This window comes from Culex quinquefasciatus, chromosome 2, assembly GCF_015732765.1.
Source record: "Culex quinquefasciatus strain JHB chromosome 2, VPISU_Cqui_1.0_pri_paternal, whole genome shotgun sequence".
In the NCBI taxonomy this organism is placed as follows: Eukaryota; Metazoa; Arthropoda; class Insecta; order Diptera; family Culicidae; genus Culex; species Culex quinquefasciatus.
The window spans coordinates 192,758,591-192,783,658 of record NC_051862.1 but is presented as its reverse complement, the minus strand read 5'-3'; the positions used below and the strand labels follow the sequence as shown (position 1 = coordinate 192,783,658).

The 25,068-nt window shown below is 34.1% G+C and overlaps 1 protein-coding gene across 7 annotated transcripts in view; it reads right to left on the bottom strand.

Annotated features, from left to right (window-relative positions):
• LOC6031888 (1-phosphatidylinositol 4,5-bisphosphate phosphodiesterase classes I and II) overlaps positions 1 to 25,068 on the bottom strand; it is a 203,963-nt gene that overhangs the window by 86,852 nt on the left and 92,043 nt on the right. For all 7 annotated transcript variants that reach the window (XM_038252352.1, XM_001842532.2, XM_038252348.1 and 4 more), the window contains exons 4-5: positions 12,080 to 12,226; positions 3,434 to 3,571 (exon numbers count right to left, since the gene is read on the bottom strand). In XM_038252352.1, coding sequence (XP_038108280.1) covers positions 3,434 to 3,571; positions 12,080 to 12,226 — 285 coding nt within the window. The remainder of the gene's footprint in view (positions 1 to 3,433; positions 3,572 to 12,079; positions 12,227 to 25,068) is intronic.

Here is a 25,068-nt window from a genome sequence, read left to right as displayed (position 1 = left end):
GCAATAGAGTAGACGGTTTCATGTGGTTCTAGTCATTATCAGAGTACTACCCCAGTCTTAGGGGCATACTTTGGCGTGAATGGATCGTCTTTCGACACAAGCTGGTTACCCGGTCTGATGGAGACAATTCCACTCACATACAGAAAGGAGCATTTTGCACCATATGTGAGGATGAAAGTGTGAAGCAAATTCGCTTAGAAGTTACCCGAGCAGACGGAAATAACTTGGGAAGGTCAGTTTTTGATATTGTGAGAAGATCGAAATATGTTATTGGGATGATCGGATTAGTTGTTAAAATAACAAAAATCAATAACAAAGATTTGTTCGAAAAATAACCTAAACTGTTATTATGTTGTTATTGCAATAACAAACCAATAACACAGAAGGAATCATGAAGGAATAACAAGATTTGATATTTTGTGCGGAGAGGTGGAGCAGCATAATAACAAAAAATGTTATTGAACTGGTATGTCTCCATAACAAAAAAAGTTATTGTTTTGGTTTATTTGTAATTTGCAAATAAACCTGCAGTTGCCATAACTCCTCTGTACTAGTCAGGGCTGCAGAGTCGGGTACCTCCAAGCGACTTTGAATCCATACTTTGAAGACAACTCCGACTCTGGATGCAGGATATGACGTCAACGACGACTTCAGCTCTCTAAAAATACCCGACTTCACGGATTCCGACTCCAAGTAAAAGTTGCTGAAAATTTGCTGAATCCGATGCAGTTTCCGAGGTCTCACTCCAGCTCGAACTTCAACGTCAGCTCCGACTTCCTGGCTCTGCGAAAATAATAACAGTTTTTGTTATTCACACATCAGAAATTCTCATTAAATAAATCCATTCCGTTAGGGAATAAAACAAAATTAAAAAAAATGAACCCTCAAAAGTTAATTTTATCGGATTAATTTTAAGCTTGAAACCCCATTTCATGGTGAAATAAATGACCCCGATAAAATTGGTCAAAATATTTCATAGTTCTAGCCAATTTTAGTAAAATCCCTTAGGGGGTATATCAAATAATTAAAAAAAAATCAACTTTCAAAATTTCAACTTTTCAGAGTAATTTTAGCTTAAGGACCCCATTTCCTGGCCATAATAATGACCCTGACGAAATTGGTCAAAATTATCCCATAGTTCTAGCCAATTTTAGCAAAGTCCCTTAGGGGGTATATCAAATAATTAAAAAAAATCATCTTTCAAAATTTTAACTTTTTAGAATAATTTTAGCTTAAGGACCCCATTTCATGGCCAAAATAATGACCCCGACGAAATTGGTCAAAATTATCCCATAGTTCTAGCCAATTTTAGCAAAGTTCCTTAGGGGGTATATCAAATAATAAAAAAAAATCAACTTTCAAAATTTCAACTTTTCAGAATAATTTTAGCTTAAGGACCCCATTTCATGGCCAAAATAATGACCCCGACGAAATTGGTCAAAATTATCCCATAGTTCTAGCCAATTTTAGCAAAGTCCCTTAGGGGGTATATCAAATAATTAAAAAAAATCAACTTTCAAAATTTCAACTTTTTAGAATAATTTTAGCTTAAGGACCCCATTTCATGGCCAAAATAATGACCCCGACGAAATTGGTCAAAATTATCCCATAGTTCTAGCCAATTTTGGCAAAGTCCCTTAGGGGGTATATCAAATAATTAAAAAAAATCATCTTTCAAAATTTCAACTTTTTAGAATAATTTTAGCTTAAGGACCCCATTTCATGGCCAAAATAATGACCCCGACGAAATTAGACAAAATTATCCCAAAGATTTATACATATTTAACAAAAGAAAAAATAATAACAGATTGTGTTATGGACACTTAGAAACTTTTCCATTTGTGCGATTTATGGTAATTTTATTTCTAAGTCAGTATACCGAACGAATACCAATTTTGTTATTAGGAGAGTTTTGAAATGTATAACATTTCCTCTTATTGGCGTGTTATTAAACATTTTCAATATAATATCACTTCAATACCAAATTTTGTTATTTTATCAGAAACTGTTATTATTTTTTCTTCTTGAAGTTGAACTTCAGGATAAAATAATAACACTTTTTGTTATTTTAACAGAATTTGTTATTGAAATATTATTAATTTTGTTATTACCGTCTGCCCGGGATAAACTTCAAAAAATATTTGGTACGGCCTAATTTATAGAAGTTCAATGTGAAATAACTTACAAAATCACAAGATTCTTGAAAAAACCCTTTTCATCCAAATTTTGAAAAAGAGCGAAAGAGCCGTTCAAAAGAGCGGCTCTTTTTAAAGAGCGAACGAAAATGAGTGGCTCCTAAAAAAGAGTGTTTTGTATGGAAATTGTCCACGAGGGGTGAAGGGGGGATCTGAAATTTCAAAAAAGTGTCCACGTGGTTTATGGATGGTCCCTTACCGAGTCTAGATTAGAAGTTCGATCAACAACGATGCAATCCATGCGGGCCTCAGTGACAGTCTTTTTCACGCTATAATGTTTGGACAGAAAAGGCATACCAGAACTAATTTGGTAAAACAATTTCCGGAAGCAACTGACCAGTTGAGGAAACAGCTTTAATTGTTAATCTTTCGGAACTTTGCTAGTTTATGTAATGAATCGAATAAAATTTACCATAAATTCCCAAACGCTAATCGCGATGTCAATCAGAGCCGTTATCAAATTGAGTGACGCGATATTGCCGTGCAATTAGAGAGCAATACATCATCGAAGCTACTGCCAACTAAAATATCAACCCCCCCCCCCCCCTCATTGCATGCCACGTAAACGAGCATAATCGTGTGCCCTGTCCAACAAGACCGAACAATTTCACCACATGTTGCGTGTCATTTTTCCCGTTATACCCAGGCCATGCCGATACTGAATAGGATGACGATAAAGCTCGTTACATTTTCATATCAATAAAGACGATATGGTAACAAGCAGAAGCAGCAGTCTGCCCTCGGCTGGTGCTATCAATCAGTGGAAGTATCTAGTAGGATAAAATGTATTTATGGTGGATGTCGATCATCACAGCGACAGATTGAATGATATTGCCGCACGGCAGATGCGAGTTCTAGATGACGATGTCAAAAAATTTACAACTTGGGTGGCGTTATTGTTTTTTTTTCTCGAAATTATTTATCTGTAATTTTTTTTTTAATCTCCTTTCAAAATATTTCAAAGGATGTGGCTTACACTGAAAATGCGTGGATAAAAAAAATAAAAATCGTAAAAAAACGCACAATTTTGAACTCATTTCCACTGTTTGCACTCGTTCAAACGTAAATAAAATTAAATTTAACCATTTGCTCAACCTTCTTCGAGCTTCTTAATCAACGCCCCCAGTAATTGACTTGTCGGAGGCCTGCTGCCAAAGTAAACAATCCCACCACCCGGCCCCCTCAAGAGGGCGGTGGCCTCAAGTGCAAACTTCTCGCCACCATAGCTCAGCACTTACCCGCGCAATCTCCTTCCGGGTGCAGCACAGGTTCATGAAGTTCACGTTGACAAAGTCCGCCCCGTAGCAAATGGTCACGGTTTTCTCCTCGAGCGTATCCTGGGAGCCCATCGTCACAAGCTGGCGCAGCTTCATGTCCTGGAGGGAGAACAAGAGGAGGAAAAAACCCGGTGAAAATCAACGACTCGAGATCGATAGCCAGCTGGAGAGGGGTAGAGAGCTCGTTCGTTGGGAAAATTGCACTTGGCCGTGGCCAGTAATTGGTAATCGAATGAGCAGCGTCGTAACGGTGGGAAAATGTTGTGCCAGGGAAGGGAAAAATCCCTAATTGCGGAGTCGTTAAGGCTAAAGAATCGGTGATTATGCTGGAAAAGTGTAATTTGAGCTCGTCAAAATGAGTTGAGGTGGGATGGGAGGTTGGAGGAACCACAAAATTAGTACGATTTGTTAAAGAAACTTTGAAGTTACAAAAATCGTAATCAATTATGTTGATTTAACGTATTTGATTAGAAATGTAATCAGTACCACAAAATTGTGCTGAAATTTCAGCCTAATGGTAAACCCTCCACGACTCCCACTGGACGTGTAATGTGCTTAGCTTTAATTTGCATTGATACAAAATGACCAATTTGGTTGGTGTTCGATGGCGTGTTCTGCCGGGTTGTCCGAAGGCGTCAGATTTGTTGTTTTTCCAGCGTGAAACGATCCCCCGTTGGCAATATTTCTCAATTACTGCCACACGCCAGGAGCACGAAGGACCAAAAGGTAGGCACGACGAAGAGTGAGCCGGGAATGGGTGGTGTTATATTTGGATTTATAGCCCAAAGGTGAACACTTTACAAGCGAGCTTTCCGACAACCGCCAGCACGTGTTGGGTTAGGGCATTGAATATAATCAAATTTGTTGCCGAACGCTGGTATTGAACAGTTCGATGCTGGAAGCGACAAGTTCATCGTTAATAGCCTTCAAAAACAAATTTATGAATACAAAAGGGGTCAGGGTCATTCCACTTCAATCGAACACAAAAAGGTAATATATTGACATCACCTTTTTTCTGATCAAGCTCAAATTTGAAACTATAGTACTTGATATAAGCAAAATCACGATTTTCATCCATAATAAAATCTAACCATCAAAAATGAATATCTTGTGAACTATTATTTAAAAAAAATTAAAATCAAACATAACTTTAAAAAAGGTCTTCAAATGGATATTTTTCTTCATTTCATATCTATGGCCACATTTTAAAATCTTAAAAAGATGTTCAAAAGAAAACTTCAAAAACATTTAAAATTTTAGCATTGAAAATCAATAATCAATATCAAAAATAATGAATCAATAGTATTGAGATATCCTCCGATGGAAATGACTGGATAATTAGGTAAAACATGAAAAAAACTAATTTTTGACGATTCGATTTTAGCAAAGCTGTATCTCAGAAACATTGGACAATTAGTCAAAGGCTCAGAGAGAAAATTTCCACAAATTTTCTATGCTCTTAAAAAATATTTTTCCCAGGGTGGCATTCTATTTTATCAACGAAAAAACGAAGTTATAGCTGTTGGCCACCATTGCTAGTACCAACCACTAGTGTCTTCCTTTTAACTACAAGGACTTCGCCGCCCTGGGCTCCTAAGTGTTTTGAGTACGGCACGGAGCGACGACACCGGATACCCATATTAACACTTAGAACTTTTAGAGCGCCCGCCGCGGGATTCGAACCTCTGGATTGTGAGTCCAGTGCGCGGTCCGATTGATTAATAATCTAAAAATGACTCCAAAATGGGATACCAACTTTATCAAAAAAATCGGTAAAGTTCTGTTTTATTGCAAATCATCTTTTTTTTTTATTGTTTGACCACATTTTAGATATTTTTTTCAAAAAATCTGATTTGTTTTAAATATTCCTACCGCTGGAACTAGATTCTGTACCATCATGCACTATTGCTCAAAAGATGGCTTTTTTTAGGTCCACTGAAACATACTGAAATTTAAAATATACATATTTTGGAGGAAAAAACAAGTTTAAATTTGCTTCTTTTGACAAAGAGAATGCATGGCTGAAGTTTCAACCAAATAAAAAAAATAAATATTTAGAATCTAAGAACTACTTAAATCCAAGGCTTTTATGTAGAAGCCAGACCATCTACTGGTAGATTCAGAAATTCTGTTACTTATCGTCAATGTTTTAAGAATTTAAAAAAATATGAACTTATTTATTAAGTTTAAAATTTATCTTATTTTTTTTTTCTAAATAAGACTGGTACAAATTTTATTTAAAGTTTTTGTCTCCCCCTTCAAAGTTGCCCCGAAAAATCAGGGAGCAAAAAAAAAATTAAGCTTCAAAATTTCAATGGAAATTGAATTGCAATCAGCTGAAATCAATTTAAAATGCATTCCCCTGCGTTTTTAAGCGTGTTTTGGTTGATTTGAAAATCTTTTGAATTTTGGAAAAAATGCTTTTTTGTCAAAATTTTTGTTTTCGTCAAATCTTACAATTTTTTTTGTAAAACTAATGATTGCAAAACAACTGAATTAGAGTAAAATGCATTTTAAAACACCTTTTCAATGGAAATGATGAAGTTATGGATTGTTATTTAATTTTTTCGCCCCTCCTCCTCGACCCCGGTCAGAACCGAGGAAAAAAAAACTTAGAAAAATATTTGCATCGGCCTAAAAAAAATTAATACAATTTTATGGAAAAGTGAAATTTGACGAATAAAATTGCAATATATTCTAAAACTCACTGTTGAAAATAAAATTAAAGCTGTTAAGTACTTTAAAGAAGATTTGGAATGATAAAATCTAATGTTTTCCAAATAGTTTTCAACTATGTTATGTTCAAATTTACTTACTTTTTTTTTGTTTTTGTTCTTTGTTGTGCTTTGGATTTTAATGAGCTACAATTTTAATGTAATGTAATTCAAATTAAATAAGCTTCATTTAAATATATTTATTTATTTTATTACTAACTAAAAAAGCTTTAAACATTTCTTTGAATTGTCCAAACGAGAAACAAAAACAAATTAAATGCTACCAGCCAATTTAAAATTCTAGAAAAGTTAAGAATAGCATATTTTATATATTTAACAAATTATCTTTAAGTCACTTTCGCCAACTTTAGAAAATCGACTACAGTATGAAAGGTACAGGAATTTCTAGAGCAATTAATTAGGAAATCGGTGAACTGATTGTTTTGTTCTGTTCCTGTTTTAACCGAAATCAAAAAAAAAAAACATTTACGGAAAATACGACGTAAACAGCTGTCTTAATTCGTTACTTTTGTCCTAAGTTGTCCAGATGTCAGTGCTTGATAAAAAATAATTAAAATCAATATTTTTTATAAATTTTAAATAAAAAATATACGTAAATTATCTCCCCTCTCCTTCATAATTGGGCCTAAAAATCAGGGGGCTAAAAAATTATTTTTTTCAAAAAACTTCAAAATTTCAATGGAAATTTATGTGTAATCAGCTGAAATCAATTTAAATTGTATTCCCCTGCATATAAAACCATTTTTAACATGTTTTGATTAATTTAGAAATCTTTTGATTTTAAAAAAAAATCGATGTTTACTATCGCGAAAAGTTTTTTTTCGTTAAAGTTTTAGTTTTCGTGAGATCTAACATTTTTTGAAAACTAATGATTGCAAAACAACTGAACTAGTGTAAAATGCATTTTAAAACACTTTTTCCTAGCAAATGTTAAAACTATGGGTTGTTATTTCAATATTTATATTTTTTGCCAAAAAACAACAAAAAAAAAAAAACTTTAAAAAATATTTGGATCGGTCTAAGTCCTTTAAAAATATAAAAACAGAAAATATTTAAAGCGCCCTTTGTGGATTTGTAAAAAACAGCAAAATCAATCCTGATATATGCCGAATACAAATTTTAATGCTTTGAAATTCTTATCGATTACTTAGTATTCAACAGTTCATCTATTTCCATAACCAAATCGGAATTTTTAGATCAAAGATTGATATTTTTTGAATTCAGGGAATTCCCGGGACAAAATTTAAAAAAATCCCGAGGTTCTGGAATTTTCGGGTTTGAAAAAATCACTGAAATTATTTCCCGGGAATTCCCGAATTGGACGCCCTCTTTTTTGAATTAGCAGACCTAAAAATGTGGAGAAATCATCTATTATTCAATAAAGTATCGTCCGGGAGTCATATGGATGACGCTGCAGGAATAAGTTGTCTCTGTACATTTACTGTGTGTTTCGCTCAGTACTTGTACAGAGCCAAATTAGAAGGCTAAAAGACTTGATCACACACACATACTTCCTCAAATGGCCCTTCGCTGACTTAGTTTCCGTCCTTTATATCTTCTTCTATGACTCCTAGTCGACCTATCCACCTAAAAATTTCATTATCTTTCTTCTAAAATTTGCGTCAGATTTCACCCATAAAGACCGATTAGATTAAATTAATATTCAATAAAGAGAAAAAATCAGATATGATGACGATAATTATCCTAAACATTCATTTACAAAGCAAGAATGTGAATTTATTAAGAGGAAATTCTTGAATTAAACTAATTTATGTTACAATTGAATTCTTAAAAATGTTAAATTTTAAGTTCGATTCTCCAAACAAATACAAAAATAAAATTGCTTTTCAAATTATATCCTAAGAGTGCTGCACCAATCAATTTTGATTACACAATTTAGAAATCCACTTCAACCGTAGACAATCACTGCAAGATTGATGACCAAGATTCGGTCGACAATGTTGGTTCGCAGACTATTGTTGTATCCTTCAAACGAATAGTCTCACTTCCAGTGGTAAGAAGAGTAAGTATCACCAAAATGGGTATCGAATAGCAAATAGATTGATTTTCTGAATTTGCTTTTGGAGAGTCGCTTAATTTGGGAGTTGAAAAATAGATACCTAAATCAATCTTTTTGAAATTTTTTCGATAACTAACTCACGACATATAAGAAAAGTTAAAGTTAGATAAGTTAACTCTAAGGTGTTAACTGAATGTAAAAAAATCAATCCAAACATCTTCACCTAAATATTAAAAAAGGTCATTAAAAATAAAAAAACCAGCGCTCCACAAAGTATTACCGCGATGACCCATGTAAATGACAAATTACACCCACTAACGAATTCAGCTTTGAGGGGCACATTACATAATTCGCGCGCCCCCGGCGGTGAATATTTATGACGAGCCGTACCCTCCGGTGGTTCAGGCGTGAAGAACGGTTAGAACGATAAATCTTGAATTGCCCTTTGGCACGCCACGAAAGTTCACCCGAGGTAGGGATGATCATAAAATTGCGGAGTTGCAAACTGAAAGGTTGTTTAATTATTTTTAAGGCAGCCCTAATAGTATTCGAAAGTTCAAACTCCACCTCTAAAATTATTTACAAACCGGAGGTTGCTGGTGCTCAGGAGCATAGCATGGATGAAAATTAATTTCAATTAAACACAACTCCCCTAAACAAGTGGTTTCTTCCGTTTCAAGTTCTCTCTTTCTTTAAGTTGAGCTGGATACACTTGGATAAAATAAATGGTTTTCCCTCTATTTCATGATCCTTAAATTTAGGTCAACTATGTAATCACCGAATGGGATACCAATTAATTATTGGGAAGCCTTAAAAAAGCAAGAAATATAATCCCCCAAAGTTTCATTATTTTGGTTTCAGTAAGATATGTGATTGCGGTATCGTGATTTTGATGGATACTTGGATTTAATGCCTTAGTAGAAGACACAAAGTCAGAGTCTGAGCTGGGTTGGAGTCTTCGAACAACTGCTTCACCGATTTAAAATGGTCACAAAAAGGAACATTTTCAATTCAAATAAATTATACAAAGTCAATATAAAGTGTGCGATATAGTCCTCCCACAACTTGACATCATCATTAGTCTGGAACAATCAGTTGTTAACAGTGCTCAATCGTCGGTAGCTAATAATCGTGCACCCTCTTAGCTCGTAACGAGCCAACAGCTCAATTCAAGTCGACGTCCCCGGCCCCGTCAACGTTGTGCTACAAATTTATTTTCCACCAAAAACAGGCATCCAATTAAATTTAACAGCGCACTTATCCCACATGCACGCGGCGTACGACACGGCACGTCCCGGGGCCACGTGGCCAGGTGGTTCGGGGATCGAAAAAAAGTGAGAGCGGAAACCCACACACGCCAATCCTTGTGCGAAAGGCGCTGTGCTGTGCCAAGATGTACGACGATTGCTTCCAGCTGGAAGAGCATCGACCCAGGGGGGTGGTGCCACGTGGTCCGACCCACCCTTCTTCTCTCGGAAAAAAAAACTGTCAAAGTGATTCGCGGTCTGAAGTGAATAAATATGTTTGTTTAGAAAGTCAGCTGGAATGACAAATTGAAACAATTTGAGCCCCGAATGTTTCACTCTAAAACACGTCAGGATTTTGGAGCGTTGATTGAGTTGTTAAGGGCTTTCTTGGGGAGCTTAAAGTAACGATTTTCAACTCTCTGGATTAAGGGCAGTAATGTGGCATTATATGTTAAATTACTGAGCATAATTTATTACTTCGATTGCACGTAAACCATGTCGAAAATTAATCAGTAGGACAAACAAAGCTGCAAGCGAGTGGAAATTGAAAAATGGTTACCACAAAACCACCAACGGGCTTGTTGCCATCTGCAACGTGATTTCTGGAAATGGATGTTGGTAAAATATGTCACAAATGGATCGATAAATTTAATCAGTCGGTTATAGTCGGAATACATAATTAATTGAAGTGACATGAGAAATTATCTGCATAAAAGCCATGATAAAGGCTTTCACAGCTTTAATGTATCATGAAAATATTTTATTTAATGTAAACGCTTTAGTTTAGCAACGGTTTGATAGATTTCGGCTCTATGTATACGCTCCAATCGACAGAATTTAATTTATGTGATTTTTTAACGAAATAATAATGTTGTAAATTAAAAAAAACAAGCTTGAATTTATTCCATGAGATTTTGATTCAATGGAGACGCTTGGTGTTTTAAAATTATTTTATAGTATTTATATCCAAAATTTACAACTTTAGTCTTGCGCAGGAAATTCACTGAAATCCTTTTCTGCCCTAGTCTATCATACCTAGACGAAACAGAAGCGTTTACTATCAATAATTTCAAGTTGTGTCGGACATAAGAATTAAACATTCACAGGTAATTCACAATTTATTCACATTTTATTTCAAACTATGCATTGAAATGATAACGAAATCAATTTTAACAAAAAAATCCATTTTTATTTTGCAAATGTCATTGAAAAAACTGCATTCTTCCCGAAAACACAAACAATTTCCACCCCAAAACAACACGACAACCCACCTGTTCATATTCCCAGTCAATCATCGGGCAATATCGATGTTTTTCGAAACAAGATTTGCGTGAAAAATTGATCGAATTTCCTTGCGAGCACGCGGATGTAAAGCTTTCAAAGGGAGAAGCTTTTATTCACTTTTCCTCTTTTCCTCTCCCGCTGAAAGGGGTGTGTTCGACTGAGAGAGAGAGAGAAGCTTTCGAAGAGGCAAGGGAGCCATGTGAAAATGTCGCCCCCCTCCGTATAATGTATTGCTTGTTGATTCAATTATGGATGCGCCAGCACAAAGGCACTGTGGCGGGAAATTTAAATTATGGCGCTTTTTGCAGGCAGTCTTTTTGCGGAAAAACAAAACAAAACAAAAACAAACTATTCGCTCTACAGCATTGCCTTGGCGTTCTCGATTACGAGATTCCTACTCGAAACTAGGTGTCCGAAGGCTTGATTGTTGAGGCAATTGCAAACCTCTTTTTACACCTAAGCTTCCATCCACCCCAGGATTCGAACTGACGACCTTTGGATTGTTAGTCAAACTGCCTACCAGCGACTCCACCGAGGCAGGACCCAGGGAGACGACTCCTACATTTGGACTGAGCTATCGACCTAACCCTTTTAGGTTGGACCGGGGCCAACATTTACTTCCCGTCCGATGGAAGGCGTGGTCAGACAAATCTCGTCTCAAAATTTGCCACCGAGACCTTCTGGGATCAAACCCAGGCCGACTGGGTGAGAGGCAACCACGCTTACCCCTACACCGCGGTCCCGGCTTTTTGCGGAAAATGGTATCAAATATGTGTAGTTATTTTAACCTGTAAAATAATTCTCAGTCTTTAGTATGAAGACTCAATTCCTTTTTCAAATTACCTCAAATAAGAAAGTTTTTACTTTTCAATTTTCATTTTTCACAGTCCTTGAGTCCTTAAATCTTTGAGTCCTTGAGTCCTTGAGTCCTTGAGTCCTTGAGTCCTTGAGTCCTTGAGTCCTTGAGTCCTTGAGTCCTTGAGTCCTTGAGTCCTTGAGTCCTTGAGTCCTTGAGTCTTTGAGTCCTTGAGTCCTTGAGTCCTTGAGTCCTTGAGTCCTTGAGTCCTTGAGTCCTTGAGTCCTTGAGTCCTTGAGTCCTTGAGTCCTTGAGTCCTTGAGTCCTTGAGTCCTTGAGTCCTTGAGTCCTTGAGTCCTTGAGTCCTTGAGTCTTTTAGTCCAGTAGACCTATAGTCTTTTAATGCTTTAGTCCTTTAGTTCTTTAGTTCTTTAGTCCTTTAGTACTTAAGTCTTGAATATTCAATCTCAAGTCTTGACTCAAGACTCTTGAGTTCAGTTTTCTGTTTCCATTTTACAAACTTACCCGTGGCTTTTTGGCGTACTGTCCCGTCCGAACGTCTCGAATTGTGGCAATATCCAGCAGGTCCATTTCGTGGTTCTGGTCAACCCAGTACAGATAGAACCCCTTAGGGTCGACGCGAACCGTCACCGGTATACCATTGCAGGAATCCTAAAATGGAAAAAAAAGAAGAAATTTTTTTGTCAGAAATGTTCGAAGCTGCCACATACACGTTAAGTTCTTATTCAACCACCATGAGTCACCGCAAACACAATTTTCAAAGTGCAACTGAACACTTGAAAAACGAACAACCCACTTCTGCTGAAACCCATCGGAAACTGTAAACAAACCCATCGTTAAACGGCGCGCGTGGGCAATCACTTCAGAACGACACCCGTGGGGGAGTGCACCCCTTTCTAATCCTTGCACAGCTTTAAGTGTTCAGTTCCTGAGTATTTTTTTCTTTCATCCACCGACCATCAAGCGACGACTGCGACGTGTAGGACGTGCTTGACGTGGCCGGTAATGTAGGTCGTGGCAACACTTAATCTTCCATCCAGATCAGGGTTTTCCGAGGAAAAATGTTAAGCTGGACAGAGAAAAACTAGTGTATTTAGTTGGGTGGGAAAAGGACGAAATTATCCATCCATCATCGCCAGACCGGACACTCAATTAAGATTGCTTCCGGAATCCACGAATAAAGTGTTAGGAAAATTGGGTTCATTTACTATTATTACAGTGCCCGTTGGACTGGACGTTTCCAAAATTAAGTTTGCAACGACCGATCGGTTTGCGAGATAACACGCACTCATGGCTTTATTTGAGTGGGTTTGAGGGCGCAAGTGCCCACTTGGATCTTCAACAACCAGAAGGACTTGTGCTTACATAATACTAAAGCATTTGCTATTTTTTCCATCTTGGAAATTTTAAATAATTTGTTCAAATTCCAAATATTTGTTCAAAATAATAAAATAATTCAACCCACTGTGCGTGGGAAACTCTTCCTGGAACCAGTTGCGCTCCATTTTGGTTTACATTACTCAACACCCGTAACAAAAAATGAATGTCCTCGCTCTAACGCGAACCAATTCGCAAAATTGATGACAAGTTTGTGTCTTTTTTTGTGCTCCCATTTTGTCCCTCGTGGTGTGATAACCAATTTTTCAGCTGGCATGCCCCAAACAACAAGCCAACCATCCAATTTGGGCGAACTGGGACCGTCGATCTTTTTTCTCTCTCCAGGTCCAGGACGACATTGGCGACGACGCCAGCTCGGCCATGGTGTTTTGTTTGTAGTCGTCTGCTGGCTGGCTGCTTCCGGTGTGGATTCGAGTGGAAATGGAAATGGAAATTTTGGCAGGATGTCGGGGAAAACAGAAAACTTCGCTGCTGGAATCTAAAGCTGATGCTGGCATGCGAGGTGAAATGATCTCTTGAAATGTCAAATGTTGAACTGGCTTTGTTTGACAATTTCCATGAATCGTTCATGTCGCAGTTAACGTTACATCACAGTGCCATCAATGAAGTTGGTACCGTAAACTGGGGCGACTTTGATAGCCCGGGGTGACTTTGATAGGTTTTTCGAATGCCCATCAAATGAATATATAAACATTTTTGAAAATTTTGAGTATGTAAGCATTAAGGGATAGCTTATTATCGAACATATATGCAAAAATGTGACTGTTACATTGGATGTATCAAAATTAGTGGCCAAATCAAATTTCTATCAATGTTAAAATTTTAACACACAAGTTTTGCAAGCAACCTTGTTTGAAAAAAAAAATTAAGTTACAATCTAAAGTACAAAAATTTGATTAGTTTGCAATACGTTGTAACAGCCATCGCAGTAAAGTAGCATTTAAAGGACGTTCAGATGAACAATTGAAAGCATTTTTGAGTTTGATTACTCATGACTTGGTCGAGAACCGATCAAAAATAAAACTGGTGCTTAAGGCTAAGACCTTTTGTAAACTTACCAAAGACTTTTTTAATTTATAAGATTTTTTTGTGAATTTGACAAATTAATTAGCGAATTCATATTTTGCTGTATTTTTGCTGGTTTTCGCTGAATTTTTGCTGTATTTTTTGTATTTTTGTATTTTTGTATTTTTGTATTTTTGTATTTTTGTATTTTTGTATTTTTGTATTTTTGTATTTTTGTATTTTTGTATTTTTGTATTTTTGTATTTTTGTATTTTTGTATTTTTGTATTTTTGTATTTTTGTATTTTTGTATTTTTGTATTTTGTATTTTTGTATTTTTGTATTTTGTATTTTTGTATTTTTGTATTTTTGTAATTTTGTATTTTGTATTTTTGTATTTTGTATTTTTGTATTTTTGTATTTTTGTATTTTGTATTTTTGTATTTTTGTATTTTTGTATTTTTGTATTTTTGTATTTTTGTATTTTTGTATTTTTGTATTTTTGTATTTTTGTATTTTTGTATTTTGTATTTTTGTATTTTTGTATTTTTGTATTTTTGTATTTTTGTATTTTGTATTTTTGTATTTTATATTTTTGCATTTTGTATTTTTGTATTTTTGTATTTTTGTATTTTGTATTTTTGTATTTTGTATTTTTGTATTTTTGTATTTTTGTATTTTGTATTTTTGTATTTTTGTATTTTGTATTTTTGTATTTTTGTATTTTTGTATTTTTGTATTTTGTATTTTTGTATTTTTGTATTTTTGTATTTTGTATTTTTGTATTTTTGTATTTTGTATTTTTGTATTTTTGTATTTTGTATTTTTGTATTTTGTATTTTGTATTTTGTATTTTTGTATTTTGTATTTTGTATTTTTGTATTTTGTATTTTGTATTTTGTATTTTTGTATTTTTGTATTTTTGTATTTTGTATTTTGTATTTTGTATTTTTGTATTTTTGTATTTTTGTATTTTTGTATTTTGTATTTTGTATTTTGTATTTTTGTATTTTTGTATTTTTGTATTTTTGTATTTTGTATTTTTGTATTTTTGTATTTTGTATTTTTGTATTTTGTATTTTTGTATTTTTGTATTTTTGTATTTTTGTATTTTTGTATTTTTGTATTTTTGTTTTTGTATTTTTGTATTTTGTATTTTGTATTTTGTATTTTTGTATTTTTGTATTTTTGTATTTTGTATTTTGTATTTTTGTATTTTTGTATTTTTGTATTTTGTATTTTTGTATTTTTGTATTTTGTATTTTGTATTTTTGTATTTTGTATTTTTGTATTTTTGTATTTTTGTATTTTTGTATTTTGTATTTTTGTATTTTTGTATTTTGTATTTTTGTATTTTTGTATTTTTGTATTTTTGTATTTTGTATTTTTGTATTTTGTATTTTGTATTTTGTATTTTGTATTTTGTATTTTTGTATTTTTGTATTTTTGTATTTTTGTATTTTTGTATTTTTGTATTTTTGTATTTTGTATTTTTGTATTTTGTATTTTTGTATTTTGTATTTTTGTATTTTGTATTTTTGTATTTTTGTATTTTGTATTTTTGTATTTTTGTATTTCTGTATTTTTGTATTTTTGTATTTTTGTATTTTGTATTTTTGTATTTTGTATTTTGTATTTTTGTATTTTTGTATTTTTGTATTTTGTATTTTTGTATTTTGTATTTTGTATTTTGTATTTTGTATTTTTGTATTTTTGTATTTTGTATTTTGTATTTTTGTATTTTTGTATTTTGTATTTTTGTATTTTGTATTTTGTATTTTTGTATTTTTGTATTTTTGTATTTTTGTATTTTGTATTTTGTATTTTTGTATTTTTGTATTTTTGTATTTTGTATTTTTGTATTTTGTATTTTTGTATTTTTGTATTTTTGTATTTTGTATTTTGTATTTTGTATTTTGTATTTTGTATTTTTGTATTTTTGTATTTTGTATTTTGTATTTTTGTATTTTTGTATTTTGTATTTTTGTATTTTTGTATTTTGTATTTTGTATTTTTGTATTTTTGTATTTTTGTATTTTTGTATTTTTGTATTTTTGTATTTTTGTATTTTTGTATTTTTGTATTTTTGTATTTTTGTATTTTTGTATTTTTGTATTTTTGTATTTTTGTATTTTTGTATTTTTGTATTTTTGAATTTTTGTATTTTTTTGTATTTTTGATAATAAGGCACTCTTTGTTCAGAGTGAACATTAATTCTTAAATTGATTTAATTTGAAAAAAGTCAACAAATTAGCGCACACACAAAATCCCACACCGCACCAGGTATCGGATGGTCATGGGTCATGGGAAAATGCAGTTGTTGCTCAGTCGCCATTTTCCAGCCACGCCCCCACCAAGTTTGGACGGTCGGTGCTGCTGCCTACCGCTGCTCACTGGGATGTGTTAAATGGTTGCATTAATGTCAATTTGATGTGCATTATTGAAAGCAAAGTGACGCTACCCGTACCGACAGTTTGCGTGCCGAAAGGGAGGGGCACTGAGAAAAATATCGACTTTGTATTTATGACTTTTGTGAGATACAAGCATTTTTTTCAACTGTGTAATAGTTGCGCCCGTCAACACAGGGATGACGGGAACAAGGTAGGGTCGGATGTGTTGTTGTACCATCGTGCTATCGTAGAAACATTGTTCTGCGTTTTCCGGTGGGAAAGTCCTGGCATTTTTCGCCATGTTGCATGTGATTCGAACGCTGCCTGCACGTACTCGGGTTCGTTGTGATAGGGAAAATTGGAGCAATTGTGTAAGGTGCGAGGGGTGGGGGATGAGGGATAGGGCCAGCCATTTTCACGGCGGAAATTTTGCACTGCTGCTGACGGGCTGACAAGCAGCGATATGCAGTCAGGCTGAAAGTGTATTTGACGTTCATTGTTGAGAGTGCCGGCAATAATTGAATTAGCATATACAGCAATATGAACGGTGTGCAGGTATACAGAGGCGGCACTACTCATAAAATTCAGCGCAGCCGGGTGGAAAATTGGCAGACAGCTCTTCGGGAAAGTGGTGGGAAGCTATCAAAAGCCGGTAGTTTTGCAGATATGGCGGTGCGTCATGCGTTTCGCACGGTTATTTGGACTGACGAATTAACCAAACAGTGTGACGCTTGTGATACTGGTAGAACGCGCAATAAGCCCAACCAAAGCAAAAATAAAGCTCAATTTTCAATTCTGTTTTATAAAGTGTGAAAAAGGTCATCAAACGTGTCGACATAAACCCATGAAAATCGAAACAATCACACTTGACCACTTTCCACCGCCCCTCTGGGGAGCTCGAAACCCCCCAAAAAAAGGCCTCCAGCAATGGCACGACGACTCTTTGACTGGTCATAAACTGCCTTGCGGGTCAAAAATAGATCAATGTTTACGCTCGTCCGACCCGAGGACCCTCCCGCCCCTCAGGGTTCAAATGATGTTTGGCGCGTTTGGCATAAACCGATTCCAATTACTCGCCGTTTAACTTTGGCAAATAAAGCCCGAGCGTAACGAGAAACTGCCACTTTTGGGGCGGGGTTTGGTGTCGTCGTGCGGATTGACTCGAACTCGAACTTTGGCTGGGATTTGAAGTTTTGCAATGGGGTGGGAAAAGGGATGGATTTGTGAATTTAGTTGCAGTCACACAAATATTTAGTATATTTTGAAGTTTAAATCAGTAACTTATAGAAATCATACATTTTATATTGAAATAAAATATTGATCAAACAGCATTATCTCATTTATTGTAAATTGAACCCATGAGCAATTCTCTGAGATTCCGTTCATTCGATTTTTTTTTGTATTTTATAATCCAGCTGATACTTTTTTGGTGCTTCCGGTATGCCTAAAGAAGCCATTTTGCATCATTAGTTCGTTCATATAATTTTCCATACAAATTTGGCAGCTGTCCAAATAAAAATGATATGTAAAAACTCAGAAATCTGTATCTTTTGAAGGAATTTTTTGATCGATTCGGTGTCTTCGGCAAAGTTGTAAGTATGGATATGGACTACATTGAAAAAAAAAATGATACACGGTAAAAAAAAAATTTGATGATTTTTAATTTCACTTTTTGTCACGAAAACTTGATTTGCAAAAAAAACACTTTTTTATTTTTTTATTTTTTGATATGTTTTAGAGGACATCAAATGCCAACTTTTCAGAAATTTCCAGAATGGGCAAAAAATCTTTGACCGAGTTATGATTTTTTGAATCAATACAATTTTTCAAAAAATGGAAATATTGGTCGCACAAATTAGTCAACTTAATTTTTCCATGTAAAATCGAATTTGCAATCAAAAAGTACTCTAGTGAATTTTTGATAAAGTGCACCGTTTTCATGTTATATCCATTTTTAGGTAACTTTTTTGAAAATAGTCACAGTTTTTCATTTTTTAAAATAAGTGAACATGTTTACCTACCTTTGAAAAAATATTTTTGAAAAGTTGAGAAAATTCTCTTTATTTTGCTCTTTTTAACTTTGTTGATACGACCCTTAGTTGCTGAGAATTGTCATGCAGAGGCTAAAAAACAGGAAAATTTATGTTTTCTAAGTCTCACCCAAACAACCCACCATTTTCTAATGTCGATTTCTCAGTAACTAATGGTCCGATTTACAATATTAAAATATGAAACAGTCGTGAAATTTTCCGATCTTTTCGAAAACAATATTTTCAGAAAATTTAAATCAAGACTAACATTTCAAAAGGTCGTAATATTTAATGTTTGGCCCAATTGAAATGTTAGTCTTGATTTTAAATTTTTGAAAATATTTTTTTTTCGAAGAGATCGGAAAATTTCACGAATGTTTCATATTTTTGCATTGTAAATCGGACCATTAGTTGCTGAGATATCGACATTAGAAAATGGAGGGTTGTTTGGGTGAGACTTGGAAAACATCAATTTTCCTGTTTTTTAACCTTTGCTTGGCAATACCTCAGCAACTATGGGTCGTATCAACTAAGTTAAATAAAGCAAAATATAGAGAATTTTCTCAGCTTTTCTAAAATATTTTTTTCAAAAGTGGGCAAACATGGGCACCAATTTAAAAAAATTAAAAATTTCGACAATTTTCAAAAAAGTTACCTTATGGCTAATGGCTTTAATTTGAAAACGGCGCACTTTATCAAAAATTCACTGGAGTACTTTTTGATTGCAAATTCGAGTTTACATCGAAAACTGAAGTTGAAAAATTTTTGCGACCAATATTTCGATTTTAAAAAAAAATCAGTATTGATTCAAAAAATAACAACTCGGTCAAAGATTTTTTGCCCATTCTGGAAATTTTGTAAAGGTTGGCATTTGATGTCCTCTAAAACAAACAAAAAAAATTAAAAATACTGTGTAAAACTTGATTTGCAAAATCAAGTTATAGTGACAAAAAAAGCATTTAAAAATCACCCATTTTTTACCGTGTATAATTTTTTTCAGTGTAGTCCATATCCATACCTACAACTTTTCCGAAGACACCAAATCGATCAAAAAATTCCTTCAAAAGATACAGATTTTTGAATTTTCACATATCATTTTTGTATGGACAGCTGCCAAATTTGTATGGAAAATCATATGAACGAACTAATGATGTAAAATGGATTCTTTGGGCAAAACGAAGGCACCAAAAAAGTTTCAGCCGGATTAAAAAATATAAAAATTAAATTTAAAGAAAAAAGACAGATTCGATAAAGAACTGCTCACATGTTTTATACAATATTTTTTTAAAGAAATCAATAAAAAAAAAACTCATTTTCGAAAAAAATGCTCCACTTTCCACAAATAAAAACTAAAAAAAGAAAATTAATTTGATTTACTCAAAGTTCTGGATTTATTTAAAAACTTAACCCTGAAAAGCGTTCAAAATGTGCAACTTATTCAAACTTGTGAAAACAAAAGTTTCAAAAGCACAAAAATTTTTGGTAGTAAATTTTTGGAACGATTATCCTACTAAATATATCGTTAGGTAATAAAAAATGTATCTTCTCGCAATCGCGCACAAATATCCCAAAGCTCGACTTTCTCTTTCGAGAATGCCTCGCTGCAAGTTTATTGTTCCTCGACCAAAAATACCGAAAGCCCATTGTCATGATATATTCATTCGATTCAAATTTCCTCCTACGCAGTCATAGTCAGCCAGCCAATATCAACCAGGGGGAAATCCCCTCACAGAGAGAGGACGGAAAGACGCACACAGGGTGGGAAAATAAGATTTATGTTTGATTTTATCGAGTGTTTCACCGAGAGGCGAATAAATATTTTGATCCCATAAACTTTCGGGGCCCACCCCCTGCTGATTCGCATGTGCGAGCTGTTGGTTGGTTTTTGGGGGGCGGGGGTGTTGGGAAAGTTGAGCTTCGGCCCGAAATTTATCAAAATTAGGAAAACCGGCTCAACGAATCGTCACCCAAACGACACGGCTCCGATCCGTGCTTGGTTGGGATTTGGTGGCAGGACCTTCATTCTTGGAATGCGAATGCATAATTTATGTGTCGATATGTATGAATGGCAAAATGAGTGGCACTTTCGTTCAAAGTTTTCAGACCGTACCTGGTACTGGTTGGTGAAACTAATTTGAGAAAGTACATTCCAGTAAATGTTCATATAAGTCAGCCCGGAGCTCCCGGAGAATTCCCGGAAAAGAGCTAATCAAAAACTATATGCTTCACTTTCCAGCCTTGCACAAGTTAAATTGGACTCTGCTGCATTTCAGGGGAAGAGAAGCATTATCTGTGCTCTTCAAAAGCTGCTTTCAAACCGACAAAGTCCGAGTACGTGCTTCAGCGATTTCAATCTCTTCTCAACCGACGCGCAGATTTATGTTTAATATTCATATTGTGGTCCCCGGCAGTTCATATTATCCGTCCCGGCTCTTTTGATTCATGCATGCATGCATGCACTCAGTGTAGTACGATAAATAATTGTGGGTGGTGTGTTTCCTGGATGTATGAAACTGCCACTTTGCAAAACGTGGAGATTTTTCCGAAAATTAACTCTGCAAATGTGACCTAGTCTGTGGTGTAAGAGTCTAGTTGAAAATTAATTCGGTATAAATAAAATTTACATGCGATTTCCAACACTGGCGATAAGTACTTTCCCGGTATTAATGTGGGTATGAACTTCCACTGAATAAAAACTCTGACTCTGAACTGTGAGAGTGACTTCATATGTGCGAGTGCGGGGAGGGATTAAAAAGGATTCTCGGAACTTTATTTGATCCTGGTAGGTGTGTCACATTGCAGGAACATTCGTTTGATTCGGTGCTGGTGTTTTAAGCGATGTTTGTGAAATGGGGTGAGCACCGGATTACAGTTCATTGCCTTTTATTAAAGAATTGTGCTCGCTGATGAACAAAAAGCTATTTAAATTAATTTAAATAATCACGATTACACATAAAAAAATTTAAGCCATGAACTGTTCATGCCTCCAAAAGTGCAATACAAAAATCACTGATAATGAAGATTTTCATAAATTTAAAGCATAAAACTATGAAAAGAAGTTTCAAATTATACAAGAGTGGAATTGGTCGAAACGTACACAAAAAAATTGAATTCCCTTAACACCATAAAAAAATTTCAAACGGGATCGGATTGCATCATTTTTTTTCTAGCGAAAGAAAAACTTGTTTTTTGAGTTCTTACATGCTGAATATGATGTTTGACTTTGATTTGTTTTAAGTTGATCAAACTTCTACTTCCTCTAAAATGTTGAAGTTTGCGGGGGAAAAAACACATGGTTTCACCCACTGATATTCAGGGCCTTTTAAAAAGGGGTGGGAGTAGGGAAGTTGCATTCTAGATCTTCGCAAGATTTTGAGAAAAAGATCACAACAAAATCAAACCAATAGTGTCTGAAATAACGTTAGTTGAAAATTACAGGCTTATCAAAAAAAAAAACTCATTCGCATATGTTCAAATTCTTTTTGAGAATGTAAACTAGAAAATATTTCTAAAGTTTCCAAAGTCTCAGCAAAAACAAATATAGAATTTTGTCTTTCGGGTGTGCTACCAGAAGTATTTTTTAAATGTTAAAAAAAACGAAAATGAATTAAAACCTGTACCTAAAAGTGGCAATGATTAGAAAAAGTACATTTTACGACGACATGTATATTTTTTTATTTGTTATTTTTTTTGTAAATAATTATTTCTTGTTTTTTTTATTTTATGATTTATATTCCATTCACTTTTTTTAATTTTTGCACATTTTTCGACATTTTCCAGATTTTGCACCATTGAGCACTATGGCTAAAAACTGTTTCTGAGTTCCTTAAAAAACTACATATTTTGGGAATTCAACTTAATGTGATGAAAAGTTAATTAAAAACTCGGATTTTTTTCTGAGTGCCTTTTTTCCGAAAAGTTTTAATCAAATCTTACTTCTTTGCCGACAACACCAAATCGTTTAGAAAATTTTTCCACAAGAAAAAAAAATCGTATATTTACACATTTTTGTTGTTTGGAAAGTCTCCAAATTTATTGCAGGCTTGTATGGAAAAAAATTAAGATGCAAAAAAAGCTGATTTGCAAAAACGGAGAGAAAAACAAATCTATTGAAGAATTATTTTAAACTGATTGTAAACTATTTGGAATACACTTTACAACGATTATTCATGAATTATCAATCAAGATAGACCAATAATTTTTTTAACATTTTTTTTTAATTTGTGGCCACAAATAAAAAACTCAGGAATTTTGTTTTGTTAATTCAAGGATAATTAAGAGCGAGTTTTTCACCAATGTGTAACAGGTCGTATCGAGGTGCTCCGATTTGGATGAAACTTTCAGCGTTTGTTTATCTATACATGAGATGAACTCATGCCAAATATGAGCCCTCTACGACAAAGGGAAGTGGGGTAAAACGGGCTTCGAAGTTTTCGAAAAACACAAAAATCAAAATTTCCGTCTTCAATGCACTCTCTTAGATGCATTTAAAGCACTTCAAAATGTGCTATAGACATCCAGGATCGGTTTTTTTCTTAGCTTTTGCAAATTACTGTCAAAATGGGTTTTTTTAAAACCTTAATATCTTTTTCCAACAGCCTCCAACACCCATACTCCCATAGGTCAAAAGATAGGTAATTACATGGACTATAAGCCTACGGTGTTAACTTTTTGGCCAATCGCAGTTTTTCTCATAGTTTTTCGATTTTTCTAGAACAAACATTTTACAACGTTAGTTTTTACCCTGTAGACCGCCATATCGGCACTTTTTGGTCTCAATTTTGTCATATTCGGAATCCTCGGACAATTTCACGTAAGTTAGAAGTATTGGAGTTTTAAATTTGATTGGAAAAAATTGCCATTTAGAATGAATTAAAATATTTTTTAACAATTTGTTGGATTAGGGGTAAAACAGGTTTTCGCCTACTTGATACAGCATTTGACGTTTTGATCACAGGGTAAATAAGATCTATTTCTTTTTTCAAAAATGTTTTATTTAATTATTTTTTAAATCTAAATTACAACTCCAATACTTTTAACTTACGTGAAATTGGCCGAGGATTCCGAATATGACAAAATTGAGACCAAAAAGTGCCGTCTTCTTGGCCTACAGGGCAAAAACTAACATTGTAAAATGTTTGTTCTAGAAAAATCGTAAAACTGTGAGAAAAACTGCGATTGGCCAAAAAGTTAATACCGTAGGCTTATAGTCCATGAAATTCCCTAACTTTTGACCTAAGGGAGTATGGGTGTTGGAGGCTGTTGCAAAAAGATATTAAGGTTTAAAAAAAATCAATTTTATCAGTAATTCGCAAAAGCTAAGAGAAAAATTCGAACCAATCCTGGATGTCTATAGCACATTTTGAAGTGCTTCAAAAGACCTTTCGAATGCATCTAAGAGAGTTGGAATTGATGAAGTTTTACGGAAATGCGAGCAATTTTAAGATTTTTTGTGTTTTTTTGACCTCAAACTTCGAAGTCCGTTTTACCCCACTTCGCTTTGTCGTAGAGGGCTCATATTTGGCATGAGTTCATCTCATGTATAGACAAACAAACGCTGAAAGTTTCATCCAAATCGGAGCACCTCGATACGACCTCTAGAACAAACCGAGCAATATTTACAAATACTGCCTCTTAAATAACTAATAACAGTGGCATAACTTTAACAACGTTTAACACATTTTTGACATTTTGAGGTATTTTTTGCTCTAAATATTTCTAAATTAAGCTTGAAATATAAAATTCAATTTATTTGATTGGTGTTTTCCCGCTCTCTCATGACTTGCTTTGACTAGAGCTAAGAGGCAAAAACATTAAACAAAATTTCTGGAGCTTTTTTTTTAAAGGACCAATAAACCAAATTTCCAGTTTTTGCTTTTTGGGTGTTTTTCAATACCCCTGACTCAAGGTGATTTGTTCTAGAAAAATTCTGGAAACTTCATAGAGTCCTTATGGAACAAGACTGTTGCTGAAAAAAAAAACAAAAACAACATTTTTATTTGTAACAAAAACACAAAAATTCAAAAAAAGCAGCCATTTGGCACTTATGTTTCTTTTTGGTATAGTTGATTAAACAGCGATAATGAAATATCTGTAGGATACAAAATTCAAAAAAATATCAAATTAAACCAACAACATTTCCAATGTGAATACAACCTTACCTCTTTCTCAATTTACATGAAATTATGATACATCCTGAGCTGAACTGCAAATAGGATACCATTATTCATATAGCATTGAAAGTAAACCCTTTGCAGTATGTAAACCCCAAGTCTTTCTCTGTCACTGGTTGCCATCTTGTGTATGTGTGTTTCTGTTTATCCTAGCGCACTGATGGCGAACAAGAAGAAAAAAACGCACTCTAAATCCTTGACACATGAACAAGATGTCCTCGTGTTTCAAGCAGATGTAAGGTGAGCAAGAAAAGCCAAGTAGTAGTGTTGTAAATGTTATGCTTTCCTGTCATATTGAGTTCAAACTGGTTTATATCAAAATGTTTTCTGAGTAAATTCTCGTAGCAATAAATATTACAAGATTTAGTTTTGAGATAGGAGTGCATTACGACTACGACTCTGTGCTGGAAATTTTCCATTTATGAATGCATAAACATGTAATTCGTATTAAGATATAACGTAGAACACATTTGCCAGCTTCCTCTCTCTCCGAGAAAG